We start from the raw sequence: 27,586 nt of genomic DNA, 5'->3' as shown, positions 1-27,586 counted from the left end.
TTCGGGGGGACCAGAGCCTCAAGTCCCCCCGCCATGGTCTTGTGCTAAGGTAAACTCAGAAAGAAAAGTAAAACAAAAGTCCTGCGGAGACAAGAGGACTTTTCTTTCGAAGTTCACCTCAGCATAATATCCAGAAAATATCTGTATCCATTGGTTGTTCTTGTTATTACACTGGGATATGAAAATTGCTTGCTAGAACGATTATATATACAAAATTTTTCAATGGTTGTTGTGAGTTAAATGGATATATATATATATCTATATAAGAGCTGTGTAATGCTCAAAAATTTTTCATTAAATATTTTTAGGCCAAATGACTAGCCTATAGATTCTGGCAGCAGAGCGTGGTTATGGAAAAAATTTTCAGTAGAAGCAAGATTATGAAAAATCTCAATGAATATTAGTTACAGGAAAAAAAACTAGCACGGTGAAAACATCATTCTTGCATTGTCCATGTTGTTTGGTAACTGTAAAAAGTTGATCCATGATGACTTTTTGCAGTCCTCATGGATCTTAAAAATTTCTTGATACCCATTCCAGAATTAATTGCTACGAACTATCACATATGATCGATGAAGACACAATCCCTGCTAAGCTTGAATTTGAATAAGAAAAGTGAAGTATTTAGATATTTCCCTATTTTTAAGCAAAGGTATGGAAATCAAATGGATAAGAAAATTATGTGTTTAAGAACCAAAAACAGTCTAGAATTTGTAAATCAAGAAATGGGATATTATTTGAAAAAGCATGGCATTGTGTACAGGGCCGCAACTAGATGCTTGGTCACCCGGGGAAAGTGTTCATTTTGGCGCGCCCTTGTAATGTTGAAGGAGTTGTTTCAGAATAAAATTTGCGCCCCATCTGATCCAGTGCCCAGGACAAGAGACCCGCCTGCTCCCCACTAGTTGTGGCCCTGATTGTGTACATGAGAAAATGATCCAGTACAATCCAAAGAGCAATGGTAAGGCTGAACAAACCATAAGATGTATTTTAGAAAGAGCTACAACAAGCATTTATGACTATAAAATGCCTTTAGTTTTCTGGACATGGAGGTGGCAATGCACCCCATGCATCCCCCCCCCCCGTATCTCTGCCAATGTATAATTGCAATTTTTCTTTTGTTGCAAAAGGGAAATGTACAGATTCATAAGGCAAATTCATTTCAGAGTTAATTTATAAAATATATAGGGGGGCCTAATATTCTAAATTCCTATCTAAAGTTCAGTTCATTTTTTGGCTTTATATGGTATTTTATTAATAAAAATCTGGCGTACAGTAGTTTGAATAACTTGAATGCATTGTTTTTTCGAAGACCTTTCCAGTAATTTGGTGTTTTCAGTAATCTGGCATACTCCTGGTCTGATATGTGCCAGATTAAAGAGAGTCTAATGTATTTAAAAGACGAATTTCACAAAATTCCTGTAAATATCGAAGAATTATGCAAAACTCAAACTTGTATGTCAAACACCAAAAGTGTGCAGTTTGATCTGAGTAGTAATGGTAAAGAGATGGAGAAAACAGAATGTGAAACACAAGTGATAAAGAAGAGATGACCTTTTGTGTCTACCAAGGAAGAATGTGAAAAATTGCACAGACTGAAAATTGCTAATGATGAGAAACGCTTGATTGAAATGGAAGCTCATAGATTAGAAGAGACTGAAAGAAAAATGTAAAGCAAATTATCATTTGAAAAACTACCTCAAAATTGAGAATGGTGCCATTTAAAACGCAAATGGATGGTTAATTGTTATGGAAAATAATCTAGAGTCATTTGGATAAGCATGCAGTGTTGGATATAGTTGAAAAATTGACGAATTGTAATTAGTAAAAAAGTAAATGGATGTATATGTATATATTCATTGGAATGCAATTCTTCAGATAAAGTGCAATACAAAGCAAGACTCGTAGCAGCGAAGTACATACAGTCAAGTGAAAAATAGATTATATGGAATCTTATCCTCCCATTGTGTGTACTGATAGATTATTGCAGTCGCCACAAAATTGAAGTTGCACATTCAATTTTTTAATGTTAAAACTGCATACCTGTATGGTGATATAACAGAAAATGTATATTTGTTACTGCCTCCTGGATTTGAACATGCTATAGGTGAAGGTAAAGCATGTAAGCTAAAATGCAACATTTATTGTCCACCTTAATCTCGCCATAATTGGCATATAAAACTTAAATCTGTGTTGTCAAATATCGGTTTGAAACAACTTGAATTGGATGATTGTATTTTCATTTTACTGAATAGTGATGAATTTTTTATGCATGTATGTTGATGCAGCTGTATTCAGCAGTAATCAAAAACAATGTGAGGAAATTATTTCTATGCTTAAATGTAATTTTGATAATGTAAATAATACTGATAAAAGCAAATTCTTAAACATCCAAGTTCAAGTACATGATAAAGATACAAGTTTGTGTCAAACTAAATATATTGATTATTTGTTAAAGAAGTACAACATGGGAAATTGTAATAGTGCCAAAGTACCTATAATCAAAGGTGGTGATAAAGTTATAGATTCATCTAATGCGTATCTTGATGTGTCAAACTATTGAGAATTAATCGGGGAATTGCTTTATATAGCAAATAGAACAAGACCCAATTTAGCTTTTGTGACAAGTTTTTTATCTCAATATAATAAAAAACCAGAGAAATGACATTTAGATATGGCTAAAAAGGTACTGAGGTATTTAAAACAAACTAAAAACAAAGTATTGTTGTATATGACAGTGACTTTGGAATTTTGAATGCATGGAGTGATGCTAGTTAGGGAAATGCCGCAAATGGAAAATCATTTTCAGGTTTATGTTAGGGAAATCATTGATTAGTTGGAAATCTGAGAAGCAAAAATGTATGTGTCTATCAACATGTGAATCTGAATTGATCGCTATTTCTGAATATATGGATATGAATGTAATATGATTAATATGGATTATGAATGTAATATGATTAATATGGATTATGAATGTAATATGATTAATATGGATTATGAATGTAATATGATTAATATGGATTATGAATGCAATATGATTAATATGGATTATGAATGTTATGTCTGAACTTCGGTGTAACTGTTTTCTAGAAAAACCTGTACCATTGTATTCAGATAGTAAAAGAGTTATCAATTGGTTATACATGGCTAGATCATCAGTAAAAACTGGACATACAAACTTGAAAATTTTGTTAAAGATATCATTTGTGAAAAATATATTGAATTGCATCATGATTATTTCACAAAAAGTGCTATAATCACAGCTGAATTTCTCTTGCTTTGCAGGTCATCTTTCATATTTTACTTTAATTTTAGAATCAATCGTAAAATTTTTGTTTCTTTTGGGCACTCTTCATGAAATACCCTTTAATTATAATAATGAATATACAATACCTCAAAAATTCCATGAATCACAGAGAATATGATCCCTGACCTATTTCCTATCAAAAGTTCCTATTCAAAATTTCATAACAGCCAAGAGGAAGTTTGCCTGCTTTCATATTACTTTGGTATAAATCACGTTTGTTTGAGTAAGACTAGAGTTACCAGCTAGGCCGCAACTAGAAATATCACAATAGACTTGTTCGCTAAAATTAGGTAAATCTACAAATTTCAAATTTAAATTAGATTGACTAGAATTTTCTAGGAGAGAATTCAATTCAGGATCAGCCCGCTGTTGTGCCACAAAATTTTCAAAATCAATATTTACAGGAAGTTCAACACTTTCAATCCTTGACAATGCATCTGCCACCAGATTTTCACAACCAGATACGTGACACATGTCAGTAGTGAATTAAGAAATAAACTCAAGATGACACAAGCATCTGGGTGAACATTTTTTGAAATTCTGGCAAAGTTTCTCTTCAAAGAGAAGAAACTTTGAAATTGAGCAGATCCCGGACCCCAGCTCTTAGAAGAATGAGAACCTTCCACTTCAAGATCCAGGAACAGAATGATGGCAACAGCCAGTCAGATAACTCAGCATCTCTTGGCCAATCAGGTTCTCCCAACCTAAGAAATGTTCCCAATTCGCCACCAGCCATAAGATCAACTGAACGATTGAAAACAATACTGTAGGTCAGGCCACTTAAAGACACAAATACAACCTGAGACTCCTGAAAACTTGACTTCTTACATGCACTCACATTTACACATACATTACTCCCTTGTCTTTCTCTTCCCATGGGGCTCCCATGGGCCCCGGCCCTTACGCCCGCTAATGGCTCGAAATAGAGAGCCAGTCACAGGCTTTAAACATCTGATTCTGGCCTGGTCTGAAAACTTGACTTCTTCAGCCTGCCAGTCCTTCCGTAAGCCACTGTTATAGCCCAGAGGACAGGACTCAGCGAAATATCCTCATATTCCGCAAAACTTGACTTTTGTTCTAGTTTTATCATTTCCCATGAAGATGCCAACAACTAGTGTTGGGGAAACATTAAGAACTAACTCAAACGGACGATGGTCTTCGAACCCAAACTGATAGTTTTCATCAAGAAATATATATATATATATATATTACTGGCAAAGAACGAAGTTGGCCAGTTCACAAACTGGCCGGCCAATCTGTGAAATTTGGGCTTTGGATGGCCCTATTGTCTCAAGAGATAGCTTTGAGCAACAATGATTGGCACTAAGGAAGGGTGGAATTGAGGATGGAGTGGCATGGGTGAAGTGAAATAAGACTAATTGCCATAGAACAATGGAACAAGAAAGCCTAAGTCAACTCAGATTTAAAAAAATAAATAAAAATCGGAGCAGATTGTTACCTCATCTTATTCTCATTAGGACAATTTTTTTTCAAAAAGTATTTATCTTTTCCAAGTGAGGGAAAACATATTCATGCAACCTTTTTTTTAGAAGGCAGAGCCAGCTCTTCACAAATATTTGGGGGGCTTGACCCACATGTACCAGTTAATATTACCAATACCAGTTCATGGCCCCCACAAGGGTGAGGCTGACAGGGCTCTAGCAACATCATCATTTTTGACTTTTTCACGTCGGACTTTCATATGGAGAACGCCAGGTACCCGTTACCACCAAGACAACATCATTGAACGATACCGTTACGGTGGTGCAGCATTGCTCGTTTGGGGTGGAGTTATACTGGGTTCCAGAACAGATCTGCATGTTCAAACCGGAACCATGAAAGCCCAAATTTATCGGGACATCATTCTGGAACAACATGTACGTTTGTTTAGGGGTGCCATGGGCGCAGAATTTGCGTTTATGGACGACAATGCCGTCCTCACCGAGCGAACATCGTAAACGAATGCCTTGAATCTGAGGATATAACCCGTATGGAATAGCCAGCATTCTCACCTGACTTGAATCCGATAGAGCATGTGTGGGACATGCTCGGCCGACGAGTTGCAGCCCGTCAACCACCTCTTACATGTGTACCAGAACTTCGGAGAGCATTGCTTGCTGAGTGGAGTGATCTTCCCCAAGATCAGATCGATAATTTGATACTCAGCATGCCTAGGCGTTGTACGGACTGTATTTCATCACATGGGAGACATACAACGTATTAACCGTAAATACAACGTATTACTTAATGAGATATAGATGGCTTTTTTCTCAGCCAGAGTTATCAAGGAAACAGTTATTTTCCGGATATTATGCTGAGGTGAGCTCGGAAAGAAAAGTCATCACGTCTCCGCCGGGACTCAAACCCAGGCCCTCTTGCATACTTGCCCGGTATGCAAGAGGGCCTGGGTTCGAGTCCCGGCGGAGACGTGATGACTTTTCTTTCCGAGCTCACCTCAGCATAATATCCGGAAAATAACTGTTTCCTTGGTATTACTTAATATTACCAACCATGTAATATTAAGTTTTTGTCAAGGAGTATTTTTTACAATTGCTCCAGGGAGCAAAAATCGTAGTTTTTATGAATGGTATCATACATACACCATCGTTTTTGTTCTTTATCTTTTGTTTAATAAATGGGCTTTATGAATAAGTAACGTTTGTTTTGTTTTCTGAACCTTTATTTGCCGGAGCTGGCATTATCCTCAATTTATGGACATGAGTGTAGAAAGAATGAGGAGAAAAAATAACTTTCATTCATAGGATTACAATCAAGCTTTGCAATGATGAGAAATAGGTAAAAGAACAGGGAGCTGGAATGAATTTCTTCCATTTGCATTTTGACGAGATATCTCATCCGTGATTTTTAAGGGTCTGAGTGAGTAACCGTATATTGGACAATCATTTTATTGTACATAGGATTACATTTTAGAATCTTATAAATAACATTTTTTGAACTAGATTAATGAAATAATTTAATTAACAAAAAGTTTTCATGTTTACTGTATGAAACATTTAGTGTTTATATGGCCACATACCTGACTAAATGGCACTTCACTTGCAGAATTTTCTTTATTTCTATGTCTATTACTTCCTCTACGAAGGAAACTGAATGACCTCTGCCACTTTTTTTCATCATTTTCAGCTTTGTCTATGCTGGAAAAAAATGATTAATTTATGCGTTTTTTACTACTCCTTATTCAATAAATTAGTTGAACTACTACACCATGTTTCTCCAAAAATAAGGAGTCGGGTCTAATAATTAATTTTTCCTCCAAAAGATGCATTAGAGCTTATTTTCAGGTGATATTGTGGTGTTTGTTGATGTACAAAAATCTACGAATTCATGCATGAATTTTTTTGTGACCATATTTCCTGTAGAACCACTGGCATTTATTCTCTCAGCAATAGTGCTGTCCTAAACTGAAATGAGCACATCTTGTTCATGTAGCCTGCTGCTCGTAGCTCATGTAGTAACTACTTGTAGCGCTAAAGGCTCAATCAAACTGCTGTCACTGGATTCATCATTTGAAATTTTTACCTATGTGATGACCTTGAGGTTTTGCTGGGTGGGCTTGATAAAGTTTCCAAGCTAATTTCTCGCTGTCCTATTTTCCAATGTAGTCTCATTCGTTTCCACTTGCAAATGGTACTTGAATAATTTGTTTGTAACAATATCAAAAGTCTGGAGTTTATTACTCTGGAGGTGTTTACTTCTTGTCCAAAGTCACCATATCATGTGTTTACAAATCCTGAACAATTTTTTTAATCATTTATTCTAAATTAATATGTCAATAACATTATATGTTAATATTATTAGTATGTGATTCTCAATAAGCTCGCCATATACAGCAACAGATGTGCAAAATGAATTTGTCTGGGTGACAATTTCAACTAGGGCGTATTATTGTGGTAGGGCTTATATCACGAGAATATTCTAAAAAATTAAGCTAGGGGCTTATTTTTTGGTTAGATTTTACTTTCGGGGAAACATGGTAGTAAGTGATTGTACTTTATCATAGTTTACAAATATTTTATTATAGGTTTGTCCACATCTCTATATTGATAACATACACACTCTTACACTTTGAATAATTTTTACTTCAACCAGAAGCAGTTAAAATCTGAAAAGAAATATATACACAGTCAGGTATTGAAATATACGTAATGGAAATAGTGCCCTAATTTTCACAAGAAATTGCAGATTTGAGAAATCTTTAAAAAAAAGACAGTTCTTGGAACTTGAATGAGCAAAGTAATCAAGCATTTGCAAGTGTCAAGAAATTTCTTCAATCAACACTTGTACAGTTGTTCAGTTCTTTGAAAAGGATTTGTCCATTGTTCTTGCATCAGTTAATGCAAGTTCCTTTCGACTGGGTGGTGTTCTGTTACAAAACAGCAAGCATGTAGTCTATACTTCTGGCACTCTCTCTCTCTGATACACAACAAAGATATTCCCAGATAGAGAAATAATTATCTGCTGTGGCTCATGCCTGTAAACACTTACATTACTATGTCAATGGTCAAAAAATTCAAGTCCAGACTGATCACAATCCATTATTGGGCCTAGTATACAAATCATTTGACTCCATCTCACTTAGACCCTAGCTACTTCTACTTCAGCTGCAATGATACGGCGTCGAATTCACTCATGTTTCAAGAAAACAACTAATTATAGCCTTATCCAAAGCTTCCCTTCTTGCAGAATCAGTCTCTTCAACTGATATTGACAGAGTTTAATTAACGGTATCAGTACTCATCTAAGCATCAGAATCAAAGCTAGATGAAGCAAGACAAGCCACATTTTGAGATACAGAGCTGTTAACTGTCAAGCAATATATTCTAAATGGATGATCTTGTGATGAACAAAGAGTGAATGGTCCATGGCAAGGCCATAGCGAGAGGGGGGACTTGGGGGTCTGGTCCCCCCCCCCCCCGAAATGTGAGAAAATGGCCAAAAAAGGGAAAAAGAGGGCTAAATCTATTGTTCTATCACTTTGGTCGCCCTCCAAATGAAATTTCTGGCTATGGGCCTGGTTCATGCTCAAGTGTTTTGACCACACCAGACAGAACTGCACGTGGAGGATGGCTTCATCTGTTGCAGAGAGAGGATGGTTATCTCGAAATCTTGTTGTACAGATGCACTGTAATGACTGCATATAGGTCATCATGGCACTGTACTTGTAAAAATATTGTCTGTCAATCTGTATTAGCTAGGACTAAATGCTGACATTGAAAATATTGTGTCTAATTTTTCAATATGTCAGCTCAATAAGAAAAATATTATTAAAGAACCTTTTCTCAATTCACAGCTACCTGACTGTCCATGGCACAAAGTTCATATTGACTTTTTCACCTCTTGTCTTTCTTTCTTTCTTTCAAACCGAGCACAACTCAGGTCTATCGCCATAGGCAATTTACTACCTAGTGAGTTGTGCCGGAAGTGTAAGTGTGTGTGTACCTAACAGTCTGAGTGTGTATCTAGTGTTGTGTATGATTTTTCAGTGCTGCCATCTATATCTCAGAAGTGAAGTGAGTGATGTGTAGTGACTGAATATTTGTACTGTTGCTCTCTGTGGCGAGACTTTTTAATGGGGAGATCGGCTCGCATTTGCGCCTCGAAGTTGGGAACCACAGAAAACTCACCTCTTGTCTGTCACATATTTATTAGTGGTTGACTATTTTTCTAATATGTTGAACTGCAACGCCTCCATCACACAACAGCTACTATGGTAATAAATTCACTCAAGACTTGCTTTGGTATTCATAATTTTGGTATTACTGAAAAAGTTGTTGGTACAATGAAGAGATTGTTGTTGACTCCCATTCAACTCTAGTGAATTTGCTCAATTCTCTGTAAAAGTTGAGACATTATGTACAATCCTTCAAGGTCAGGTTATCCACAATCCAATGGCCAGATAAGAGAAGTGTGCAAATCATAAATCCTGTCTTACCAAGGCAGTTCAGAGTCGGAATGATACACACTTTGTTCTGGTAGAATACAGAAATACTCCCATGGATAGCATGCCTTCTCTAGCAGAAGCCTTGATGGGTAGATGAATACATACTTCAGTGCCATCTCTTCCAATACAACTTGTTTCCCACTTTGACTGCACTGCTGTTCAGAGGCATTTGAAAGTCAAATAGCAGTGTCAACACAAGTATGATGTGCACTCATGTCAACTCCCACCTTTATCCCAAGGGCAAGAAGTATCCTTTTGTAATCAAAACAGGTGGTGGAGAGGAAGCGATGTTGACAAAAGCCAAAATCTTACATTATGACAGCTACCAATGACAGAAAATAGCACAGGAATTGTGTTCATATATGGCCATCCAAGTCACAACCAACTACTGCTTCAGCTGATGACTTCTCCGCAGCGTCTGAAAGTTGTCTTTCTGATGTTGCAGTGCCTGAAAGTAGTCCTTCAAGTGATACTGATCCTTCGTCAAAGACTACTCAAATCGTTGCTAGTGATGTTTGTACAATTCGCTGTCAGAAGTTTGAATCACCAAAATGGTTCACTGATTCTTATTGCTCAGGAACATCTTTATTATTGTTACTTGTGAAATGTCAATAATTTGTTTTTTTTATAAGGGAGGTGCTATGTATATCTCAGTTTCAATGTAATGGTAATGAACAAAATAAATAAATAAATAAATATCAAAAATGCGTAGCGACGAGTGACATCATCCTCAGATAATACATTATGATCATGTTAAAATTAAATTCATGCCACTGGTACCAAAAAAGAGAGGATAAAAAATCATAAAGTAACCCGATGGTAAGAAAAAAAAACATTTTCCCCACTCTCACAAAATACCATTAAGGAGGAAAAGAGAATCCCCTCCCAATTCTCTTTTCCTCTCTCTAATGGTATTATTCCTCATAATCTTCCTGTGACTGGAAGAAAGAAATTTCTTTGTCACTTCTCATGATGTGAGAAAGGTTGCCATATTTTGTCAAGTTTTTAAGAGTGAAAAGTGTCTCCTGAATAAGTGGGTTGCAAAATTGCGAACCTGGTTTCCATTGGAAAACTTGTTTGGTTTGATGTGTATTATCACCCATTACATTTGGGGGGTAGAGTTGTGGGACATCCAATATATGTCAGAAGAAATCATGAATATATGAATCAGATGTAACACATGTTTTAAAACCTTTTTTACATTACTATGTGGCTCTTTTTCTATATGTGAACTAACCTCAGAGTAGAACGATGCAATGATCCTTGTCGTGAAAGAGGCAAATGTGAATCAGCATCTTCAAACTGTTCTTCATCAAGGTTCAAACTGCCTTGTCGAGATGGTAGAACAGCTCCCATTAGTCTCTGAAGTAGAGAAGGGCGCTATAATACGAAATATAGAAATTGAGGTGTCACATAAAATCAGAAGTTAAATATACAAATAAATGATGCTATGAAGAATGTGATGTTAATTTTATTACTCTAAGTATAACTTTCACGTTCTGGTATGTACGTGAAATGTATGTGAGGTATTAGACTTTGAAAATCTATAGTCACATGCTCATTTCCATATTTATAGGAAGCATTATTTTCATGATACAGTCGAGGACTTATTCATGGTGAATGTATACTTTGAAGACCAAACACACCCCGCTTCCCGTCTCAGCGAGGTATCAAAGCGTGGTGAATGTATACTGCAAAATGAGCATGAGTGATCAAAAAGGTCAAAGGAGAATTTATAAAATCACACAGATATGACATATAATTCAATTTCACCAACTCAATTAGTGCCTTTTGTAATTAAATGAGAAATTTAATTATTACATGTAATTTAGAATCAAATTGAAATAAAATTTATAAAATAAGCAATAAAATTCAAGAAATAATCATATTCAAGAAATAATCATATTCAAGAAATAATCATATTCAAGAAATAATCATATTCAAGAAATAATCATATTCAAGAAATAATCATATTCAAGAAATAATCATATTCAAGAAATAAACATACTCAAGAAACAATGAAATTCAAGACTATGTACCACGTTCTTCTACACGAAGTAATCTTTAACAGTAAAAGGAATAAAAGTTCAATTCTTCTTTTTTTCCCTTTCAGCTCTTACAGCCCATGTCCCACCATTCTTGGTCGGCGATGCAGGGTAAGGTAATTAAAGTAAAAGATAATAAAAAGTCTTTGTTGGACATAAAACCGCAAAAACCACAGCCGGCGTGTGTTTGTTCGGAATAAGTACAGGATTTCCTTCACGCCGGCTGTGGTTTTTGTGGTTTATGTCCAACAAAGACTTTTTATTATCTTTTACTTTAATTATCTTACCCTGCGTCACTGACCAAGAATCGTGGGACATGCGTTTACCTCCTCCTGTTTTTTTCTATAAATAACTTATTTTGAATTTATTATTTTTGTACAATATATAAATCCCAGTTCTTAAAATACTTAAATCACTGGTGATAACTGTCTTATAATTTTTTTTTAATTTTTCATCTGAAAGAATTAATTAATGCTAAAGCTAAATTAGAAAATATTGGAAGGAAAAAAATTAGCAAAGATTCCTGTACAATAATTACATACATGTACTTCCCATATATCTATGACAACATTTTAAAATATCATTAAACATTTTTAATATATTTTTAATGCAAATCATTATCATAATAAAAATTATATCATAACAAATCGTTTCAAAATTTATCAGTAAAAATGAAAAAAGAACACCATTAAAAAAACATGATTGATCAACTGCAGTAATACAACAGAAACCTCATAAAGACTAGCTGTTATCCATGGCTTTGTGCATGTGGATTTAGTAATCTGAAAATTAGTTGATGATAATTTGCCCATATAGTATTTGAACCTATCATGACCAACTTGGGAGTTGAATGTTCAGAAGTCTCATCTTAGTGGGTGTCTACATCATGAAATATAATCAGGCCCATAGTAAGAAATTTCATTCGGGGGGGGGGGAGCACTTTCATTTTGGAGGGACCAAAGTGACAGAATAGATTTGGCCATGTTTTTCCCTTTTTTCAGTCATTTTCTCACATTTTGGGGGGGGGGGGGAAGACACCCAAGTCCCCCTGCTACAGCCTTGAATATAATACTGACCAAATTTCATATTTATCGCTTCAGAACTGATGACTCTGGTATGCTCTAGCCTGTTTTTTAATGACCCATAGTAAATTTACAGTGTAAAAAGGAAAAAATGAGAATCATCCCGGGGCCCTTGGATTGAAGCCCTACCAGCCCACAGGGAAGGGGACAAAATATGCATGTGTTCGTGCGTGAAACTAATATTTTTCATGCAGATGTAATAAAGTAAATAGACAGAATTTTCAGCCAGCGCTTTGATGAAGTTGAAATGCAATATAGGTTACATGATCAATGTATCCAGTGATGTATTAACACATGGACCCACCCAGGCATGGCCAGGGGCCTCAAGAAAAGGAGCGATCTCACAAAAAATGAGAACCAGTTGAAATTTTTGTGAATTTACCAGGTAGGGCTTCAAAAAATGACTTAATTACTTGGCCCGGGGGGTCCATGATGCTCTTAAGATGGCCCTGAATATGGGACCTGCAAAATCCATGTGAATTCTCTCCCATAGAGCACTCTGGTATTCCCAATGATGTACCCTTGCTTTCACCGGATCAGACTTGAATCTAGACAGTTTTAGCAACTTTTTTGATGTCGCTATCAATGTCCCTCCAGTAGAGGTAGTATCGAGCAATTGCTTTCATTTTAACAATGGCCTTGATGGAGTTCATCAAGAATTTGATTTCTTAATTTCTTCCGAATAAAAACTCTTTGGCCATGCATAATACATCTGTCTTGCAAGGTGTACTTGGCATTGGCTTTCTTCCTCCCTAACCGTTCACCAACAGGCCCCTGATTTGGGGAGGTCAGGGCCCTTGCCCCCCAGCTTTGAAAAATACACTAGAAATGTGGTGATATATATATATATATATGTATACATTGAGTACATGTTCTTTGACCCCCCCCCCCCCGGAAAAGTTGAAGTGGCGGCCCTGTTCACCGTGTGAATTTCAATTTCCTCAGCAATAGACCCCACACTTCATTATTTTGAGTCTCCTTTCCTAAATGTTGAGCTTTCACTGGTAGTGTTTGTATTTAATTAAGCTGAAAAAGTTCTATGTCATCCTTAACAGTTAAATCTTCCGACTTTATAGGTAATTGAGAAAGACAATCTGCATGACCATGGTTCCATGTGTTACGATAGATGATATTGAACTGATATGCTTGTAAGACCAAACCATAATGCAGAAGTTGGGTTGCTGTTAACACTGGCAGACCTTTCTTTGAGTTAAAAATTGCCCAAAGGCTTGTGATCTGATCTGTTATGAGAGTAGATCTTTAGCCTTTTAAGTAAAGCATAAATTTCTTTACTGCCCAGATAATTGCTAAAGCTTCTTTGTCAATCTGGGAGTATCTCTGTTCAGTTTTGTCAGCATATGAGAAGCAAAGGCAATTGGTCTTTCTGTTCCATCAGGCAAGACATGTGATAGAACTGCTCCTATACCCACTGGAGAAGCATCAGAGGTAAGGGTAAGAGGTAGTGTAGGATCATAGTGCATCAAGATTCGTTTTGAGCAAATTTCCTCGTTGATTTTCTTGAATGCAGTCTCACACTTTTCAGACCAACGCCCCGGAACGTTTTTTTGTCAGTTCATTGAGAGGATAGGCAATAGTTGCTAGACTTGGACAAAATTTCCTGTAGAAATTCACCATGCCCAGAAAACTTTTCATATTTTGGACATTTTTCAGTGCTTGAAGTTTCAAAATTGCTTCAATTTTCTCACTAATCCATTCACTTAGGCCATTTTCATCAATTTTGTGACCTAAGACATTTATTTCTTTTTGAAAAAATGGGCTCTTTTCAAATTTAATTTTTAATTTTAGCCCATGCTCCTGACATTTTTAGAAAAATTTCTCCAGAGCCCTCAGATGTGACTCGTCATTTGGTCTGGTCATTCTGACATCATCCATACCATAAACACTTTTACAACATCTATTCCTTGGAATAACCTATAAATGTACTGCTGCCATATTGCTGGAGCTGCATTTAGGCCATACATCAATCTTTTGCAGGTATATAATCCTTTATGAGTATTTATGGTTAGGAGTCATTGACTATCAGGGTGCACCTTTACCAGACATTTTGAATGTCAAAAAGTGCCTCGAAACATTCTATAAGCAAATCAAACATTCCTGAAGCTTCATCGTATTTATCAAACAAAACCATCACTTTGTGGTTTGTTGACGTTGAGCCTCATTGCTCTTTGACAGCTTCCATAAGAGATTCTGTCTTATTAACTCTTCAACTAAATTTTCCATCGTCAGGAAATTTATGAAAAACCTTTTTTGCAGTCTTCGAGTTTCCTACTTTTCCAACTTTTTAGGTGGATCACATCGTCACTTGTTGTGTTTCTTTAACACTTTGGTGTGCCAAGTGGATAACACATGGGTATTGGTATTTTCTCTTGGATAAGCATTTATTATTGTTTATATACACATATACATAGACAAGAACATATATAGCAGAAGAAGAATATCTAGACATCTTATTTGCTTGATGTCTGGGGTGAAACTCAGTGAGTTCTTCCTTACATAACACTAGGTGGCATTGTATGTCCTACACGATAGTCCTTATCAGTCTTATCAGTTTAATTCTTTTTATATATGGACACCATGTCTATTTTGAAAGAGCCCTCAAACGAAAATGGTCTCAAATCACAAGCAGATAAATCATTTCCTTACAGAGAAGTAGTCAGAGCTATCATGTATCTTATGGTAGGCACCAGACCTGACCTAGCATACAGTGCAGGAATTTTATCATGTAAGCTAGAGAATCCTTCAAAAGAAGATTGGTGAAAGCTAAACGTGTTCTCAGATACATTGCAAGTTCCACATGTAAAGGCATTATCTACTGATATAACTACAATCCCAGAGTGTTAGAATGCTATAGTGATGCTGACTTTGGAGGATGTGAAAAGACTGGTCACTCAACTGCAGGAGTGGTGATCTTGTATGCCAGTGGAGCTATCTCATGGCTCAGTCAGCGACAATCTACAGTAGCAACATCAACCACTGAAGCAGAAATTGTTGCAGAAAATTAATGTTTTAAAGAAATAATTTGGTTGCAAAGGATGTACAAAGCAGTTGTACAACTTAAAGAAGTTCCAGTGCTCCAAATTGATAATGACACAGCTATAAAACTCGCACAAAATCCAGAATTCCATCGCTGCACAAAGCACATTAGCATTAAACATTTCTTGAAAAGTAAGTCTTTCATGAAAAAGTAATGGAAGGATAGATTGCAGTACAAAAGATATCTACAGAGAATCAGTTGGCCGATATGATGACGAAGGTAGTGCACAAGTCAAGCTTAGTGAAAATGTCCGATAAAATAGGACTTGCATTGTAAAGGAGTTGTTTATTTTATTAACAAGGGAGTTTTATAATATTATGTTAATGGACAAACAATTGATTTATCTATTTCTGTTTTTGGTATCTGGCAACAGATTATTAGTCAAGTATTTAAATTCAGAGTTTTGGCAACAGTACAAAAAACATAGCTGCTTAAGTCTGAACAACAACAAATGTTGTCTCCCATTTTAAGTGTTTAGATCTATATTAAATATGCACCTTAGTTCAATTGAATATTCTAGTTTACTCACACACACATCCTTAGTAGGAAGGACATATCAACAGATCTAAAATTACAATATTTGCATCATAAATTGAAACTACTGACCAAATTTCATATTTATAGCTTCAGCGCATTTGACATAGCTATCAGTCAATGAATTGGTCCGAATGAAATTCATTTATACATATAAAATAAATGTTATTTTATATGTATAGGTGACAATAAGTAATGACTTGAGCTATAATATTTATTTTGCCTAAAAATTAACATAAAAAATGAAAAGGATCATATTCTAATAAGACATAAAACCCCAGGTGCAGCTCTACATTCTTCCCTTGTGGCAAATAATCCATGTTACGGATTCTGAATTATGTATTGTTATAAACCATTTGATGCACTTTCAACTTGGACACACAAATCTAGAATGATTGTCATCTCTCTAGGTGCATGAGAGAAATTCTTTGACAGCACAAATCATAGACATACTCAATCAAAGATGAGTCTGATATTCTCTAGACTTATCTCTAATCAAATGAATATGATATTCCTTATGAAATTGCAGCATGGCCTGGAGGAGACCAGCAAGTTTGAGCTATATATAGTTTGGGGTTATTTTATTGGATCATTGCACTGGGACTCCATTCAGAAATTGCAGAAGAGCTAAACAATGTTAATAATGTGCAAACTGCTTTTCTAACACATTTTATGCAGGCAAATTTCAGCTGTAATAGTGAAAGTGCATTATCATTTTTTCGAGGAGCGAAATTGGCACATACTATATTGCAACCCTGATGAGAGCAAAATTTATCCTAATATACACACCCTAGTCCTCTGTTTTTGCTTTTTTTCCTTTCTCATCTGCAGAGACATGTTCTGGTTTTTAATATGTAGTAACATTTCACATGTTCATTGTTTAAATATAGTTTCATTCTGTTTTTGATTTCTCTATGCTTTACTTTGTTCGTTTTTGGTTTTTGGTGCATTTTTATGCTTTTTGACTTCCACATCTTGTCATGTAAAACATAATTAACATGATAAATTGTGCTGCTTTTGGCTAACCATCATAAGAAATGTGATTTGCCTTTGGAATAATGTTGATGGTTCCTCTTGAGAAAGACCTCTCTGCATTGTTCCAATATTTTTAATTCTTTAAACTTCATTTTTTGTCTCAATTCTCATTTTAATTTTCTTATACAATATAACCTTGATAACTCGACATGAGGTAACTCAACTTCCTGGATAACTCTACATTTCTTATTCTCATGGTTGGCATAATACCGAATTCAATGGGGGGAAACCTCTCTAACTCGACTCAAGATGGCTAAACCCCGCTTAAATCAACTATGATTCGTATTGTGTTATCACAACTAGTTTTTCAAAATTGCCCGTGGATTGGCCAGTCAATATATATTCACAACATTTCTCTCGTATATTTCACTAATTCTTTGTTTCATTGTTTTTGTCATTTGTTGGTCGAAAATACTGCCTCATGCCATGGGGGTAGAGTTGCTTTGCACTTTTTGGAAAGTGAAAACTTGACCTGTGGAAGATGAAAGCGTCACAGCTAAGCGCGGATGATATCTGAAATTCTTGAGCGAGAGATGGCTGAAAAAGCTAAATCGGAATTTTTAGGTTAAGAAATGAAAGTTTTCCTCATTTTTGGCAATAGAACTGTTCCATTTGCATATAACAGATATTTTGATACACTTATTTTAACATGGGAAAAATTTTGTTTATATATAGCATTTCAATTTTTTTTTCATCCGAAGTTTTTCGTGTGCATTTTGAAGTTGAAGCTGTGCCAGACTTTCTTTCTTACTAGAAGTTGTTATCAGACTGCAGACTATATGCTGCAGGCAAGTTCCTACCCTGTTGGCCTACATTTTCATACTTCATTCAGAAGTTCCTCATCAAGTCATAGTAGTCTTCTTTGCAATGAATTTTCTATAGTGGAGGCAAATGAAATGTAAAAATAAAGCCTTTCAGCTCTTGGTCAGCTTCTTTTGGTTGACCAGTTTCACAGCTTCTTTGATGAAAGACTTTCTGAAGGATCTATGGATCATTCTGCACATTAAAAAAGTATAATCTATGTTTAAAAGTTCTATTCTAACCTTCCCCCCACCCCCATGATGGCTGAATTAAAAAAGACATCTTATCCCATAGAAGAAAAAAAAAATCATGTTTGATCATTTCTGCCGCACCATGTTCATGGCGCCCCTAGAACGGGATCTTTCACAGGGGCCCCTTTATGATGAATTTATAGCATGAAAAAGCAAAAAAATTGTGAAAATTGTTCCGGGGCCGGAGCCTTGTCAGCCCATCCCTAATGGGGGCTGTGTATCACTTATATTTACTTTTAAAGCAGTAGGTCACTTTGCCATTTACCAATAAGTAAATGACAAAACCACCATTAGTCTTTAAGCAGAACTGATTTCATTATTAAAGTCAGACTGCCTTTGTGTTCTCCATTCACAGCACCAATGCAATTGTCTTCTATGGTGAAAGGGTTGAGGGGATATACAGGCTGATGGGAGAGCATTCCTAGCTCACTTTCTGAAAAAAATATTGTGCACTGTCCCTTCAGACACACTTGACATGACAGAATATCACTTGCACATCACAGTGGCCCTGCGGTTGGTTAAAGTCACTCTTCTGATGTGTGATTTCTACCATTCATATGTCCTTCTGACATTCAAATCTGCATCTCAGAGAGAGAGAGTGAGCATGTTCAGCTTACCATTTACACCCCTATCATAAGATTATTGATATTTCTTTCACAACTTGGTTGGTGATTCAAGGAAAGATCTTATCAGTTTCTCTGAGTCCAACTATATGACATTGCTCAACCACTGTTATCTAAAAAGACACTTAGGGCCTTCAATGCCCAGCCATCAGCACTTCTTTAGAAAGTAACTATGATCTGAAATTTGAAGAATAGCTTTCATACATATGTGTGCGTATATATATATGTATATATATTCTATTTTCTAACACTTAAATTAACTCTCTGATAATTAACACTCTGAATTAACTTGAATAGTTTATGTCAGCGGTTCCTACCTTTACGACTGTTCATTTTTAGTAGAGCCCCCCAAGGCTTCTTTTTATATTTATTTACTGTTTTATTTTGGTTTTCTAGAGCAGCCACAAAGGCCTTGAGAAATGCACATGGGGACCTAATGGCTTTGCAGTTCCCTGGTTGGGAAAAACTGGTTTATGTCATGATGGTGTTGTAATTCCTTCATTAGCTGTCAAACTAGGATTCCCATTTTACTACCTTTTCAATTATACATCAATTTAAAGTTTTTTAGGTAAATTCCTTTTGAGTGTTTTTTTTTCAATTTCCAGTAGTGTTTGATAGAATTTCTATTATCAATGATATGATGCAATCTGTTGACATATGGTGTAAAATACTAAAAACATCTGACGAAAGATCTTTACGCAATATTAAAAACCATACTTTTTAATTCAAAATAAGTTTTAATAAAGCTCATGCCAGGTGAAAATCTTATCTTGCTTCCAGCTTTAAAATGTTAATTTAATCAAAATATCAGATAAAGTATTCATCTACATTTGCATAATAAAACTTGATATCTTAAGGTGCATATACATTAGCACTCCGATCTTGCAACGTATGACCCCCTGCAGCAGTTTTAATCCATTTGTGGGTACACAAACTTCCTCTGTGTTCCTTTCTTTATTTTGCGTTCATTGGAAAAACCCAATTCCAGGTGGGTCCAGTTAAAACAGCTCAAGAATCATTCACAACACCATATAAATTACTGAACAACCGATTGCGAATACTTTCATTGCATGATCCGTGTGCAATAAGGTATACTTGCCTTTATGAACTAATATATGTTTACTGGTGATTGTTAATTGATATGATTAAATTTCCACTTCAGGAATAAACTATTTAAAACAGCCTGGACACAAACCAGTTAGACAAGGCAAAACACGATTATTCAAGACAAGACAAAGCACATTTACACAAGATACCTTTAGTCATATAATAGTAACACACATCAATTAATTAGTCACATCCTTCATAAACAAAATGTTAGACAGTGAAGTTATTATGGGCACAATTATGATTTGGGATTGGATATATATGCAAGAGACAGGAAATAAATCTGGCAACACTCCCGACTAATTTGCATATCAACAACAAGCATGTGCGGCAAGTACCACGCCCACTTTAAAGCATATATATTGTCGCGAGTTGAATGTGATCACTACTACTATTACTTCTGCTTACTAGGCTGCTTCTTGTGTTTCACCATCAAAATTTCCACTGAAGACACACTGTCCACATGGAGATTAAAAGGGTTTCTTGAAACGGCCTCCATGGATAATGCTATCTCTGAGGACAGATCAAAAGTCTGATTTCTTTTGGCTAATAACTACTTCTGAAGGGCTTCATCGTTAATGCTGCACAGCAGCCTGTCACAAGCATCGGGGACAGCATAGCACATAATTACAGTACCCAAGTAACACACCGGTATAGAACAATGTAGATATTTTTATACCATTTGACGTAAAAATGGCATACATTTGTTGACATAGTTCGACACAGGGAAATTTGTATTATTTCAAAAGAGACTAATTATCATACAAGATATTCTCCTTCTAAACGAAATGCTGTAAAAATTAGAGCAAAACTATTTTAGAGCAAAGAAGATGATGTTTATATAGGCGTTTATTAGGTGAATATATTTTTACTATATCGTTCCATAACAGACACATAAAAATTTCCAACCTCTTTCCGATGTTCAATATTCATTTGACGTTCTGACATCTGACCGGTATCAGTCGATATCCTAACGATATCGTTGTGCTACTGGGGTACCTAGCAAGGTTCCAGAGTTCTGCAATGAAAGTAGCAACTGAATCTACATCGGCAGTTGAAACGGAATCTCTCCACAATCTTTGAAGGTAGTGGTTCTAAGTGGTTTTGCAAGGTAGCTAATAGCTGTGCTAAAGTCCGGGCAATAGGCAACACAGGAAACAATGGGTTCTTCAGCAAGCTACACGTCGAGGTGCTGACAATGGAAATGAAAATCACTCATTTCTGGCCCTCATCCATGAAAAATTGTGTTAAACATTCAGAATATTCAGAGAATGATTCCTTTTGCAATCAAACTCCCATAAAATTCCAAAAAGAGCTATGGTTTTCACACGTGATAGCAGTAGCTGATAGTGCTGCTCTAAGACTAACTAGTTAAGGAAGTCAAACTGGACCAATCATGAAAAAGAACATCAAATCAATGAACAGCAACTATTGGATCTAAAGTGATCTTGTCTAACCAGTATGCACCCAGCCTAAAATTTAAAGAAACCATGTATGCAAAATGCATGATTTTCTAGAAATATAAAATCTTAATTTAGAACTAAATTTATGTAGTTTATGGTATCCCCTCAAAAACGTGCATATTTACAACAATTTATACCAATTGTAATACAGTTGACACTTGATTTCACAAACCTCTAATTTACGAACTGCACATTTTTAGGAACTGATCTTCTGGTCCCGCACAAACAAGATATACTATCCCTTCAAACATCTTTCCCATTCATGAACTTTCAAATTTACGAACTAGTTTTTCATATTCATACGGGTTTGTAAAAACAAGTATCGACTGTAGCTTGTATAGTTAGATTCTCATGCATTCTCACTGTTGTTTCATATAAAAATCACATCAAAAGAAATTAATTTGTTTCAATCCTCTGTGATTTAATCAACTTCTCAAATGATTTAATACATATGATCATATGTAAATTTAAAAAAAATAGAATGTCTTTAAGGGATTTACAGAAAAAAAATTGAATAATGTAAAAAGATTAATAAATAGTGTATAATTACAAATAACTTTAAAAAAACCACATTAAATTTCTAATTCAGATCTTATCAATTAAAATATTATTTTCCAAATGATATTTTAATCATTCAGGTTCACTTGCTTTAAAATATCTTTTCGGCTAAAGTATTTTCAAGTTAATCCAATTCTTAATACAAAATATGCATATCTTTTTTGCTGACAACTACCTGATAAATTTATACTTGATTTATACTTGAAATCCTTGACTGAAAAATCTAAATTCTTACATCATTAAGAAAATGTTTACAAATATATAAATGAATAAAAAAAGTATTTTAAAGAACAATTTTTGAAGAAAAACAGAAATCAAAATTTCAATAGTTGTTTCATATGAAGAAAAATTATGTAATGCTATATGTGTTTTTTCCAATTTAATGCATCTCTATCATTTGCATATCATAAAATAGACTGATTTACAAAGTCCAAACTGTTACATTGCGCATGAATTGTGATTTATACATATCGTGTTCTTTTCAGTTTAAAAATAATTCATGGAAGCATCCAACAGCAATAAATTTGTTAATAGTGTTTTTTGTAAGTGAATTTCAGTGTTAAAGAGAATTAGTAACATAATTCTGTAATATTGATCTTTTGATCATTTTTGTCGCACCACGGTCATTTTCTGCACACGAGGGCTAATTAGACCGGGACCTACAATTTATTGCCGATTCTGAACGGCAGGCTTGTTTTTTATACTCATCGAGAGGTTGGTGCGCTAACCCCTCAATGGGGGACTGCGTAGCAATATTTTGCTGCGGTCAAGTTGCCATTTTTTTGTTGTACCCCTGTGTCAGGAAAGTTTTCTGACAAGGACGAACTGGGTATCAAACTCGCGACACCTCTAAACATCCTTTGGTACTTTAGGCGAGCATCTTATCGACTGCGCTACTGCACCCTAATTCTGTAACACGCATATAAGTGTAAAGAATAATTTAGCATAAAAAAAATAAGTTTTTAGTGTTTTTTTTACTTTATCAATTGCATTTTATTCTTATATTTGCAGTGACAAGGTTAGTTTCAGGTTTTATTCATTTTGTCTGTGTCTCATGTACCAGACTGATTTGTGAAAATGTTATTTCTAACAAAAATAAAAATCCGATTGATAAACAAAATGATTCATATGTAACTACCTCATCAGCCTAAATGTTCTACATAGAGTTATAACCTATAATATTTATTATAGAGAATATTTTGATGAAAATCAGCATTTTTTGGTAGCTTGCATATTTAATGGCTAACATGTTAAATAAATACAGTGATACTTGTCAACCTACAAGAGTATCCTTGTGAGTATAAATACAAATATGGGAAAAAAAATTAGGAACAAGCTCATTCAACACGCTTTAGCTCAGGTGCTTTGAATACATATAAGACCATTGTCGACTGTAATGTGTATCATATTTGTCTTATAAGAAAAACTACCTTTATTCAACATTCAAGCATTGTACATAACCCCATGCTGGTTGATTTTTAGACAAGCATAATATTTTTGAAATGTAGAAAGAATTAATGGAATCCTCAATCATTTTATATAATAAGGAAGTTGGATTCGAGATTCAGTGAATCCTGCTTATCATAGGCATATGCAGAATTTTCTCCAGAGGACAGTTTTTCCTGCAAACACTATAATCTTGGCTTGGGGGGTTAGAACCCCAAACCCCCTCCCCCAATGCTGCTTATGACATTCTCACTTAGAACGTTTTCCCACTAAGTACAACTGATTTTTGTGGCCCCAAATTTTACTAATACTCATTGAGACTTCTCGTTTAAGGTGATTTCCTGCTTTCTACATTTCTTCACCACAGTTTTTTTTAAAAAAACGCTGTAAGCGGTATCCACTGTATTAGATTTCCATGATGTTAATAACATTGTTTTTTAATTGCAAAATAACATACAAAATAAGACAATAGGACAAAACATACACTCTGCAGCTCTTAGGGACCCAATCGGTCCATCCCAGTGCTTAATGAATTTTTTTTCTATAATCAGAAAGCAAAAAAAAAATTTTCAGAATCAATTAATCTTTTAAATATGAGTGCTTCTGTGTAAACTTTTATGATGATTTTCATGAAAATTAAGCAATTTTTAATGAGGTTGAAAAATTTACTTTGTAGTGAAAGAAACATTTAAATTTTTTTGAAGAGAAAAACTCTCTCTCAGAGACATTCTTATATTTTACTAGAAGTAAACATTTATGCTTTTAGCATATCTTCTAGAGGCTAGTCACAATAGTATTTTCATTCTTAATCTTATCGAAGTTCTTTCTAAAAATTTTTAATATGGATCACCATGATTAGGACATCAAAGAGTTTTGAAAAAATATCTTCTTCCGATGAAAGATTTAAGGTTTTATGTTGAAAAACTTTGTCATACAGAAAAAAATATCATGAGGAACAATTAGCACGAGAGTGTCGTTCAAAGTGAAGAATTCACAAAAGAATTTACAATATACAAAACTTCATTAAAGAAGCTAAAAATAAGGTATATTCTATCTATCAATAATAGTGAACATAATAATCATGTTTTGCTGATTAAATTTGTTAAAAAGTTGTACACTATTCAATTCTGCATCTCAAATAGCATATAAATTTCTAAGATTAAATAGTAAAAACTAATCTTAAAAAGAGGGTTTCAGTCATGCTACATACCAAGAGTTCCTCAAAGTTTTCTGTTTTACTGCCCCATTTTCAGAAATTGTTATTTCTCATCATCCCCAGCTTAATCCAACCTATAGGGTCCTATATTATACCCACAACTTCTGATGTTCCCGTGTATTGTTCCATCACTTCCCTCCCTCGGGGAGCAATATCGCCCACTTTAGGAAACACTGCTTTATGCAGTGTCTCTCTTCATTTGTTCATAACTCACATTTTCTTGTAAAATAATGTGGGCTGGCTGAAAGAAATGAATTCAATCTCTTAACTTTTGTGAATATTTTTGAAAATATATCTTTGATATTATTCAGCAACTGAACAGAGCTCTCAATATTTTTGGCATATCCACAAACATTTTTCTTGTTAATTACATGATAAATTTTTTTTCAAAATACTGCAGAAAATGAAACAGTTTCAACTTAATAAATCAGTCTTTTTTGTATCAAAACATTATGTATTTATTAGGTGCATATATAAGTTTGGAGTGATAATTTTTAAATTGCCTGCATTTTTTAACTATCAGAAAAACTAACTTTGTAATAGTTGAACTTTTTTATACTCAGTTTTGGTTTTCCAGGGTTAACACTGGAGAGGAAATGCTAAATAAGAGCTATGAAAAACTAGCTCTATCCATATTACCATGCAAACATGCATATTACTAAATTTTATCAGCACTTTTCAGACTGTAGGACCAACAAAACAGAGCTTCAACATCATTTTTTCAAAGTAGTTGTGAAAAATAAAGCTCACAAACAAAAAAAAGTGTAAATCACCTGAATGCAGTAAATAAACCAAAAATTTGGATGTGCTTTAATTTTCAAATATATACATATGTTTGTTGAAACATGAGTTTTGTGGTAGAAACATTATTTTTGAGAATGAAATTTCAGGGAGAATCAGTCAAAGTTGATAGTGTTAAAGTGAAATAACTTTGTGAAGTGGGAAAATAGTCTAATTAAAGTTTGAATATGAATAAGTGTATAATCTATCAGTTACCCCCTTTAATGAATAAATAGTTCTACTGTGGAAAAAATAACTTCAAACTTTTTAAATTATATAAAAATTTTAATTGTATTTTTTTCTTGAAAATCAAGAAGTTATCAGAGAAATAAGATGAAAAAATGTAGCTTCTGTTTTGCTGATCTCCAAAACACACATATCTAAATGCTACAAGAAAAATGCCACTTAGGAGCACAAACAAATAAAGAGTAAAAGGATTGAAAGTGTCACTATACTACCGGTGAATCAGAAGGATGAGGAGATGGGGAAGGACTGTCCTGCAAGACAGACAATAACATGTCATCTCAACATCATTGCAAAAGCTAAAAATCTAACATATACTTTCATACCACAACAATTCAAATTAAACATTGCACTATGATAATGGAATACTTAAAAGTAAAAGTAACAACAGAACGACTAACAAAGGATTTTATTAAGTTTTTAAGAATTATCAACTCTTGATTTATTGTCATTAATTTGAACTGACTTATAGCAATTTAAAACATGTTTCATATAACTGTGCATGTATATGTACATGGTAAACGTCACCTGATCCGCCAAACAAAAGAGAGTGATAGACGAGCCCAAGTGGAACATAAAACACCCTACCAACTGTGTCCTATCTTGAACCATTTTTGATTTAAGGCGGATAATGGATTATGGAAGAAAAATGAGTCAAGACTAAAAAAAATCAAATTCGTGAAGTTTCTGAAAAGCCTAGAAGCAAAAAAAGCCCATATTTGGAAAGAACAGAAAAATCCTCCAAGGTAACATAATTTTCATCAAAATATCTGAATTTATTGGTGAGCTGAAAGTGCCGATATATTTAAAAAGTTCAAAATTGAATTCTGTAACCGCCAATGCCACAAACACCCTTCTAGCTACAATCAGTCAAATTTACCAAAAACTTTTCCTTTGCAACAGCTTTTGAAAGAGCCTATAATAATAATAATCCACATTAGTGTTATAGTTCAGGAGAAATTTAGCCTTTTGTTTGCAATACATTACTGAAATTAGTGTTTGTCAAAGGAGACATTTTAGTAGATTTTGGCTATGATTTGCTTTTGCACTTTGCCAACCTCTCAGCTCTTGTAACTCGCCATTCAATCCAGATATCTTAATAGAGGTGGTATCACCTTCTAGGATTTTTTGTCACCAAAATCTGTCACCTGATTCAGAATTTTTGTTGAATATCTACTTTGAGACGAATGCGGATTTCAGTGTATTACAAACAAAGGGCTATATTTCTTATGAACTAGAACACTGATATGGTTCATTGTTGGCGCTTTCAAAAGCTGTTGTAATGGACAAGTTTTTGGTAAATTTTATCATTTGTAGCTAGAAGGGTGTTTGCAGAATTTGGCATAAATTTGATTTCAAACTTTGAAAATTTTTCAGTGCTTGTAGCTCGCCAATAGATTAGATATTTTGATGTAAATGGTGTCACTTTATAGGATTTTTTGCTTTTTCCAAATATGTGCTTAGTTTTCATGTAGGTCTTTCGGAAACATCACAAATTTTTTTTTTTTTCAGATTTGATGCATTTTTCTTCCATTATCCACCATAACTTGAAAATGGTTTGAGATAGGACAGGGTTAGTAGGGTGTTTTATCTTCTACTTGGGCTCGTTTATCACCCCCTTCTATTTGGCAGATAAGGTCACATTCATCCTAGTTCTTGCTGATAAAACATAAATTTCCATGATTAAAAAAAGCATTTCATGTGAATAATATATATATATATATATATACTGTATACTTTTACTTAAGTATAACTGTATACTTTTTTCATGAAAATTAGGTGAAACTAATATAAATTCATGAATCAAAAAGTACAAGTCATTTTCATATAAAATGACCCTCAAAGCAATGTTCCCTTTGAGCTGTGTGTGTTTGTAGCTGCACACAATGAAAGTGGTTCTGTGTACGCAAAATCAAAATTTACCATTGGTGAATATAACAGATTGGTTTGCCACACACAGAAGAATCAGGTCCAAGAAGGTAAAAAAAAATTTAGAGGGAACGTTGCTTCCACGTATACACGAAAAATTATATAAATGATATGCAGTGAGTTAATTGATTAAAAATGGGAAATGCTGA

General features: G+C 34.6%; 1 protein-coding gene across 1 annotated transcript in view; it reads right to left on the bottom strand.

Annotated features, from left to right (window-relative positions):
• Positions 1-27,586, bottom strand: part of LOC149065463 (voltage-dependent calcium channel type A subunit alpha-1-like) — a 426,448-nt gene that overhangs the window by 13,937 nt on the left and 384,925 nt on the right. The window contains exons 40-42 of the mRNA XM_089253992.1: positions 25,724-25,762; positions 10,507-10,649; positions 6,345-6,462 (exon numbers count right to left, since the gene is read on the bottom strand). Of these exons, the coding sequence (XP_089110118.1) occupies positions 6,345-6,462; positions 10,507-10,649; positions 25,724-25,762 (300 nt within the window). The remainder of the gene's footprint in view (positions 1-6,344; positions 6,463-10,506; positions 10,650-25,723; positions 25,763-27,586) is intronic.

This window comes from Pholcus phalangioides, unplaced genomic scaffold, assembly GCF_987345545.1.
Source record: "Pholcus phalangioides strain wild (caught in Gottingen) unplaced genomic scaffold, Ppha-v1.0 ptg000039l_1, whole genome shotgun sequence".
In the NCBI taxonomy this organism is placed as follows: domain Eukaryota; kingdom Metazoa; phylum Arthropoda; class Arachnida; order Araneae; family Pholcidae; genus Pholcus; species Pholcus phalangioides.
Note: the sequence above shows the minus strand (reverse complement) of the source record. Positions and strands in the feature narration are given on the sequence as shown.